Genomic DNA, 9002 nt, shown 5'->3' on the forward strand with positions numbered 1-9002 from the left:
ATGAAAATATGATTCTTTTCCTTTGTTCTGCTAGTGTGGTATATTACATTGATTGACTTCCTGACGTTGAACCAACCTTGCAATGCTGGAATAAATCCCACTTGATCATGATGTCTGATTCTTTTAATATGCTGTTGGAGTCTATTTGCTAGTATTTTGTTGAGAATTTTGGCATCTATATTCATAAGAGATATTGGTCTGTAGCTTTCTTGTGGTGTCTTTGGTTTTGTTATCAGAGTAATGCTGGCTTTATAGAAAAAGTTAAGGGAGTATTCCTTCTTTACTTTTGGGCATTGGTTTTGGTTTTTTGTTTGGTATGTGTCTTTAGGAATTTGTCCATTTCATCAAAGTTACTGATTTTTTTGGAGTATAGGTATTCATACATAATATTCTGTTATGATCCTTTTTACTTCAATTGGGTCAGTTGTAATGTCTCCACTTTCATCTCTAATTTTGGTTATTTGTGTCTTCACTGTGTTTGTCAGCCTAGCAAGTGGTTTGTCAATCTTATTGATTTTTACAAAGAATCAACTTCTGTCTTTGTTGATTTTCTGTACTGTTTTCCTGTTCACTATTTCATTTATATCTGCTCAGATCTTTATTATTTCTTTTATTCAAGTAGCTTTAGGTTTAGTTTGCTCTTCTCTTTCTAGTTCCTCAAGCTGTAGAGTTAGACCAATGATTTGAGATCTTTCTTTTTTATAATGTAGGCATTATTGCTGTAAATTTTTGGAATGTTTTCTTGATTTACAAACTTCTAAGGATCTAACTTATATTTTTGAATAGGTAATGCTTTTTATTTGAGTCAAAAGTCACAGTAAAAATAGATACACAGAGAAGTCTTGCTCCCACTGTCCCCAGCCAACCTGTTCTGTCATTTTTATTATGGATTTGCAAGCAAATATATAGAATTTCTAAGGTCTTCCTCCCTCCTCCCAGTATAAGTATTTGTATAGCACTAAAAGGTCACCAGTTCAAATCCACCAGGCACTCCTTGGAAATTCTATGGGGCAGTTCTACTCTGTCCTGTAGAGTCACTATGGGTTGGAATTAACTCAATGGCAATGGGTTTGGTTTTTTGGTGGTTTTATATAGTCTGTGGAAACCCTGGTGGTGTAGTGGTTAAGCGCTGCAGCTGCTAACCAAAAAGTCAGCAGTTCGAATCCACCAGGCACTTCTTAGAAACTCTATGTGGCAGTTCTACTCTGTCCTATAGGGTTGCTCGATAGCAACAGGTCTTTTTATACAGTCTGTGGAAACCCTAATGGCGTAGTGGTTGAGAGTTTGGCTGCTAACCAAAAGGTCAGCAGTTTGAATCTACCAAGTGCTCCTTCAAAACCCTATGGGGCTGTTCTCCTCTGTCCTGTAGGGTCACTATGAGTTGGAATTGACTCGACGGCAATGGGTTTGGTTTTTTGTAGACAGTCTGTATTTAAAATATTAATGTTGATGGACATATCATGATATTAGAGATTTTGGACAAATAAGTTTACTTGTAAGTCACAGCCTTTCCCCTAGTCTGCTGCCTCACCCCATGCATACTGTATTACACTCTGGTATAAGCACCACTTTAAGCAATTACAAAAACTATGATGGAATAAAAATAATGTTGATAAGAAGTGGTTGAAATTGAGCTGAGGAATTTATCATCAGCATACATTTTAAATATTTCTAAAATCAAAGATTATATAAGGTTTATATACATTATAAAGATTAATAGCTATATTTTATTTTCACAAAATTTAGTAAATTCTACAAGGAGTATATCCCAGAACAAATCATTATCTTGTGTGTAGCTGTTGTTACTTTTTATCCTATTTTCAGTTGGAAAAAAATTATGTAACAAAAATTGAAGCTAATAATAGCACTAATTTTTTTAAAAATCAACCACTATAGCCTTTTTTTGATGGAAAAATTCTAACTCGCTCATGAAACTAAATATGTGTTTTTTGTTTTCTTCCAGATTTGGAATGGAGAGAAATGGAGGGAGATGATTGCGAGTTTCATTATGGAGGTAGAAACTGCAGGATTTAACTACAGATTGGATTGGGGGAAGATAGGGAATGAGTAAAGTGGAAAAAATAAGAAATTTCCCATTTTGAACAATTGGGAGAAGTTGCTTGTTAGTAAGAAAGAAGGCGGGTTCTGCGTTTAGCTCAACTTTCTTTTTGTCAAACAAAGGCATATTATTTGATATTTTGTTTTTTCTCTGCTTTTGCCATAGATGGTACAAACGAGGCTCAGGACAATGACTTTCCGACAGGTATGCCATTCTCTCTCTAATTTTTCCATCTGTGTTTTAGTTTCCTGTTCTGTTGAGAAGGGAATGTTATCTAGACTGGTGGGATGCATCAAAATCACCTGGGGAGGCAGGTAAGGCGGGCCACTCAGATTGAGGATGCCCTTGTGCGTTACCCCTTTCTGCATCATTTACAATAATGTATTGCCCAAATAATATTCCTGGGAGCTCATTAACAATATAGAAATACCGGACTCCACCACGACATTGTAGGTTAGCATCTTCACAGGTGAAGGCAAGGAGGCTTTTATTGTTCACAAGTTCCCAAAGTGATTCTAATGCATAGTGAAGTTTGTAGCCATCTGGCCTACTGGCTACATTTGCAGATCAGAAGCCCCAGGCCCAGAGCTGCCAAGCACCTTGGCCAGGGTCACACATGGGGTGTGAGTGCCTATATAAATAGGTTTTGCTTGCTCTGGCTTTTCCCCATTGCCCCTGACTACCATGCCACTGAAAAGTAAAGACAGTTGTCCCATGCCTGGATAAGAAAACAATGTCCCTGGTTTCATTCAGGCAAAACTCAGAACCCTGGGTAGCATCTGTACAGGATTTCTGCTACAGTGTGAGTTTGCCACACGGTGCCCTGTGGTTTTTGCACCATGTTCATCAGTGCCGTGTCCTCTCTGGGGGTGGCACTGTAGCCACACTGCCCTGGGTGCTGAGCCCCTTGAGGAGTGCTGAGTCTAAGAAAAGAGACATTAGGTAGTAGACGGAGGCCCTGCCAGGGAACACAATACCCATGTTACCATGCTGTGAGTCCTGTTTGTCACCGAGGGTGTGTCTTGGGTCAGTCACCTGACCTCCTTGGTAGATATCAGAAGATGGCTAGATTGACCTGTGCTCATGCTGGTGGTCTACTATGAGCACCTAAGGCAGCAGGGTACAGTACGGCTTCCTTATTTGAGAAAGGACCTGGAGAAAAGCCTGGGGCTCAGAGGCACTTGGATTTATTATTTTGTTTACGTACACTTAAAGTTACTAATTACAGGCAATGTGAAAATTGGTGAGGGACTGGGAACAGGCAGGAAATGAGAATGGCGGCCCTAGCCCTTTGGAAGAAGCGTTACTCACCTGGGCACTTAGCAGCTGTAAGAGTTCATGTTGTGTTGGGTGCTGTTTGAAGATCTGCACAAGTAAATGCGGACTTATTAACAGTCTGCACCAAAAATTTTAATATAGTAAAAACTCAAAACTGTGTTATTGGTCTCAGATTTTATAAAATGGTTGTTTAGCTCTGATTTGTGATAATCTGTGCCTAGTAATAAAGAGCCCTGGTGGCGCTTGGCTACTAACCAAAAGGTCGGTGGTTTGAATCCATCAGCAGCTCTGTGAGAGAAAAGACTTGATGATCAGTTCCCATAAGGTTTCAGCCTAGGAAACCCTATGGGGCAGTTCCCCTCTCCCCTACAGGGTCACTGTGGGTTGGAATCGACTTGACAGCACACAGCATGCCTAGTAATATCTCCCTTTTCATTTTTCTTTTTAAAATCCTCCAACTTATTTGCAAAGAAGACATAACATTAACTAGGAAATCACAGAATGAATCAGAAATTCCTGGTGACAGATTGAGGGAGCCCACTGCTGGGCCCCAGAGTGTGGGGCTGGGACTGGGGAGCCAGTGCTGGACCCAGGAAGATCCACGAGGGAGTGGGGGTGGGGGACTGGGAGATGGGACTGCACACCCGTCTAAGGGGAAACTGCTGCTCACTCTAGCCAATTAAATTTGCACTCAGTGTTGTTAGATCGTTCAGTTTTTCAAGAGGAACCAGAAGTCCAGATTTTTTACATGAAATCTCCCAGTTCTTAAACGTGGCCGACAATTTCCTTTTTCTTGCCAGTTTTTGATGCCACAGTGTCTGTGGTTGGACTCAGCACATGGGCTGAACCTGTTTTACCTCCAGCGTCAGGGTCCAGAGCACCTGCCCTGGTCTCAGGCCAGCCTGCTGTGACCTGCTCTGTGACCTGGCACAGCCTTCGTCCACTGCCCCCTTCCCCCGAATTGAGGCCTTGGGAGCCCTTCCCTTGTGTTGGGCTCTCCTTCCTCAGCTCCATCCTGGGCTCCTGATGTGGGGACACAGTGTGGGCACTTACGTATTCACTTCTTTTGACAGTGGAGAGAAGCCGCCTTCAAGAAATGCTGTCACTTCTGGGACTTGAGACGTACCAGATCCAGAAACTCAGCCTCCAGGATTCTCTGCAGATCAGTTTTGACAGCATGAAGAACTGGGCCCCCCAGGTACCCAAAGACTTGCCTTGGAATTTCCTAAGAAAGCTGCAGGCCCTCAATGCTGAGGCCAGAAACACCACCATGGTGCTGGATGCCCCCCCGGACGCCCGGCCCGGGGAGAAGGAGGGCCAGATGGAGGAGGAGGTCCTCTACTGGGACACGGCCGATGACGTCGCGGCTGACATCTACTCCTTCTCCGAGCTGCCCACCCCAGACACGCCGGTGAACCCCCTGGACCTGCTCTGTGCCCTTCTGCTCTCCGCAGACAGCTTCCTGCAGCAGGACATCGTCTTAAAGATGTTCCTCTGCCAGTTCGCTCTCCCTCTGGTGTTGCCCGACTCAGAAAACCACCACCACACGTTCCTGCTGTGGGCCCTAAGGGGCCTAGTGAGGACGTGGTGGTCGCAGCCCCCGAGAGGGCCAGGGAGTTTCAAAGACGACAACGTGGTCCTCCCCAGGATGCCCACCTTTGCCTTTGTGCGCATGGACGTGAGCAGCAACTCCAAGTCTCAGCTTGTCAATGCCGTTCTCAGCCCAGGCCGCCGGCCGCGTGACTGCTTCTGGCATCGGGACCTGAACTTGGGCGCCAGTCCGCGGGAGATCGCAGATGGGCTTGTTGAAATCTCCTGGTTTTTCCCAAGTGGCAAGGAGGACTTGGACATCTTCCCTGAGCCTGTGGCCTTTGTAAACCTGAGAGGTGACATCGGGTCTCACTGGCTGCAGTTTAAGCTGTTGACAGACATCTCCTCCGCCGTGTTTATACTGACTGACAACATCAGTAAGAAGGAGTACAAACTGCTGTTATCTATGAAGGAGTCGAACACGAAATACTATTTCATCCTGAGTCCCTACCGCGGGAAGCGGAACACAAACCTCAGATTCCTGAACAAGTTGATCCCTGTGCTGAAAATCGACTACTCACATGTTCTGGTGAAGGTCAGCAGCACGGACAGCGAGAGCTTCGTGAGGAGGCTGCAGTCCATTGTGCGCTGCGTGATGAGGTCCCCCTGCAGGAGGTTGTCCGTGGAGGACATGGCCAATGCGGCCCGCAAGCTGGGCCTCAGGGTGGACGAGGACTGTGAGGAGTGCCAGAAGGCCAAAGAGCAGATGGAGAAAATTACCAGGAAAATCAGAGATCCCGAGGCCTACAAAAAGGAGGAGCTGCGGCTGCAAGGAGAGCCTTGGAGGAAGGTGGCGCAGGTGGAGAAGGAGCTCTGCCAGCTTCAGTGGGCTGGAGACCCTCCCGAGAAGTGCAGGTCTGAGCTAAGGGGTAGGTTGCTGGAGCTCCGGGCGCAGCAGAACAGCCTCGACCCCACCTGGGGGGTGCAGGAGTTTGTCAGGGGCATCAGCAGCCCCTCGCCGGGTGAGAAGCAGTACTTCCTGAGGTGGATGGAGCTGGGCCTGGCTCGCCTGGCCCAGCAGAGGCTGAGGCCTCCTCCAGAGACTCTTCTCAGCCTGAGGTCCAAGCATTGTGGGGCCGTGGACGCCACAGAGCCACTCTGGCCTGATCCCCTGGGGGTGGAACACTTTCTGCGGGAAATGGGACAGTTCTACGAAGCTGAAAGCTGCCTGGTGGAGGCGGGGAAGCTGCCGGTGGGCCAGCGGCGGTTCGCCCACTTCCCAGGCCTGGCTTTGGAGCTGCTGCTGAGGGGGCTCCCACTGGAGCTGGTCGACGGGGGCAGCCTGAGCGTCCCCCTGCGCTGGGTCACTGGGCTGCTGAAGGAGCTGCACACCCGGTTGGAGAGAAGGTCACGCCTGGTGGTTCTGTCTGTGCTGGGGGTACCAGGCACGGGCAAGTCCACGCTGCTCAACACCATGTTTGGGCTGCGATTTGCCACTGGGAAGAGCAGCAGCCCTCGGGGGGCCTTCATGCAGCTTGTGGAAGTGGCTGAGGGTTTCAGCCAGGACCTGGGCTGTGACCACATCCTAGTGATAGACTCGGGGGGTTGGATCGGTGGGGCCCTGACCACAGCAGGGGAGAGGTTTGAGCTGGAAGCCTCCTTGGCCACTCTGATTATGGGACTGAGCAACGTCACCGTGGTCAGCTTAGCAGAAACGAGGGACGTCCCACTGGCTCTTCTGCACGCGTTTCTGAGGCTGGAAACCACAGGACACACTCCCAGCTATCAGTTTGTGTACCAGAACCTTCATGGCACATCTGCCCCCAGCCCCCAGCTGAAAGATGGGAGGCAGTGCCCAGAGCTGCTGAGTGAGAGGGGCCTGGCTGTGGGCTGTGGGGAGGTGCGAGGGGATGGTATCCGGACACTGGCTGACGTGGCCTTTGGTGACCCTGAGAAACAGCACGTCTGGCACATTCCTGGCCTGTGGCATGGGGTGCCCCCCATGGCTCCTGTGAGCTTGGGATACAGCGAAGCCATTTTTGAATTGAAGAGATGCCTGCTAGAAAACATCAGGAATGGCCTATCCAACCAAAACAAAAATATCCAGCAGCTCATTGAGCTGGTGAGGAGGCTGTGAGTTCAGAGAGAAAGGAAGCTGAGCAGCAGAACACCTGCTACGTGGGGCCTGTGTGAACAGGAGTGGGCTTCCACATGGGGGTGCACCCCAGGCGGTGACACCCCAGCCCTGGACCGAGGCCTGTTGAGATAGTGTCTGGTGCCTGATCCAGCATGAGAAGGAAGATAAGCAACAGATTGGGAGCCTGGTGTCTCCTGAAAAATGTTTCAAAAGGAAGTAACCTCACAAACAAGTACCTGGGGGGAGGGGGCAGCGGAGAGACACAGAGCAGGAATTTGTTTTCTGGCTCTGAGCCCCCTGAAGGCTCCTCTGAGGCTGGTCTCTTGTCCAGCTGACCTCTTTCCTGTAGCCCTGGGTGGTGAGTAGCTGCCTTCAGTCCCTCCATGCCTGGCAGTCAGGGACACCCAGGAGAGAGGTGGGGGACATCATCCTGAGCACGCAGGAGTAGGCCCCTCCTCCACCAGCCCCAGGGGCTCCACGTGGATCGGGCTGTGGCTCTGCTAGCACCAGAGAAGTTTGGGTGACATGACCTGCCCCGTTGGGTGTGTGCCATCGCAGCATGCAAGGCACGGCTGGGCACTGTGTGTTGACTGACGGTGAAGCCTTCCCTGACACCTCCTCCCCCAGGAAGAGTTGCTTGCTCCCTCGTGTGCCCCACAGCACTATGTTTATACCTCTATGATGACATCAACACAGCATATTGTAATTTATCTGTTTACATGTCTGCCCCTCCCCCTAGACTGTGAGCTCCTTGAGGGCAGGGGCTGTGTATTACCCAAGTTTGTATCCCCAGCGCCCAGCACAGTGCCTGGCACATTGTAGGCACATAATAAATGTTTGTTGAATGAAAGACGTGAATGAGCACATCAATGGCAATGATGGGCAGCTCCTGCCTCTCTCAGCCTGAACTCAGGGTAACAGTTGGGGGGCGGGGGGAGGAGGTGTAGAGAGTGTCTGACATGGTGGCTACCTCATTTAAAAGTCATTTAAAAAATGCCTGCTGTTCCTCTCTCTTAAGTAGGACTTTCTGGAAACCAGCGCTCTCACAGATAGCAAAGGCAGGCTGGGAGTAACAGACGAGGCATGGTGCCAGGAAACGGATTTAATAGGATTCAGTTAAAATGTGGTCTGGGTATCTGATGGTAAATAGGACGCTAGCGATATAGGTTCTGTACCTGAGAATGCAAACACGTGTTCAGAACCATGCATAGGCAGACATGCCGTGCCCCTCCACGTGTCTCAGGTCTCAGACACTCGGCCTCCAGCCTTCTAACAACCATACCAAGGCTGGCTCCCAGCTAAAGGACATGGTTATCATGCTTTGGTACAAATTCTCTGTCATGTTAGGGTGACTTGGTGTCATCAGCCAAGAGCTGCTTGCTGCTCCTGCATCAATATTTCTTTCTATAATCATCATCTAGCCCAGGGGTCAACTATTTAAAAATGTTAAAACCACTCGAAGCTTGCAGACCACAAAAAGCTGGTATGGGCCAGATGTGGCCCATGGGCCATGGTTTGCTGACCCTTGATCTGGTCAAAAGAACTCCTTGTATTCTCCATAGAAGTCCCACACTTCTCACCTCCCTGCCTCTGCTTGTATTGTTCCTTTGGCTAAAATGCCCTACGTCCCCATCCTAGACACCATTTTTAAAGTCCAGCAAACATGCTGCCTCCTCCCTGAGACCTCTTGTCCTCTCAGCGGGAAGCAAACCACTTCCACAAATTCATAAGCACTCTACCCCACTCTTTTCATAGAATCCATTCCTCATCTCCATTTTTTTGGATTTGGAAGCCAAAGCTCCCAACCCCCAACTCAAGCCCCCGCCCCCCCACCCCCCCTTCCTCCCCACCAAAGGCTTGTTTCTCAGCTTCCTCTAATCAGGTCCAACACGGGGCCCCTGTCTTTGTCTTCTGTCCCCTATAAGCTGTGGGGTTCTTATGGGTATGATCCGTGTCTGATTCATGTTTGTATTTCTCAAGTGTCTGAAGTTTCAGTAC

At 48.8% G+C, this 9002-nt stretch overlaps 1 protein-coding gene across 2 annotated transcripts in view; it reads left to right on the plus strand.

Annotated features, from left to right (window-relative positions):
• The window catches only part of URGCP (upregulator of cell proliferation), a 53785-nt gene extending 45036 nt beyond the window's left edge, over nt 1-8749 (plus strand). For both annotated transcript variants that reach the window (XM_064290280.1, XM_064290281.1), the window contains exons 3-5: nt 1964-2014; nt 2225-2263; nt 4411-8749. In XM_064290280.1, the coding sequence (XP_064146350.1) occupies nt 1964-2014; nt 2225-2263; nt 4411-7004 (2684 nt within the window). In that variant the 3' untranslated portion in view covers nt 7005-8749. The remainder of the gene's footprint in view (nt 1-1963; nt 2015-2224; nt 2264-4410) is intronic.
• The last annotated feature ends 253 nt before the right edge of the window (nt 8750-9002 follow it).

The sequence above is a fragment of the Loxodonta africana genome, chromosome 8 (assembly GCF_030014295.1).
Source record: "Loxodonta africana isolate mLoxAfr1 chromosome 8, mLoxAfr1.hap2, whole genome shotgun sequence".
NCBI lineage: Eukaryota > Metazoa > Chordata > Mammalia > Proboscidea > Elephantidae > Loxodonta > Loxodonta africana.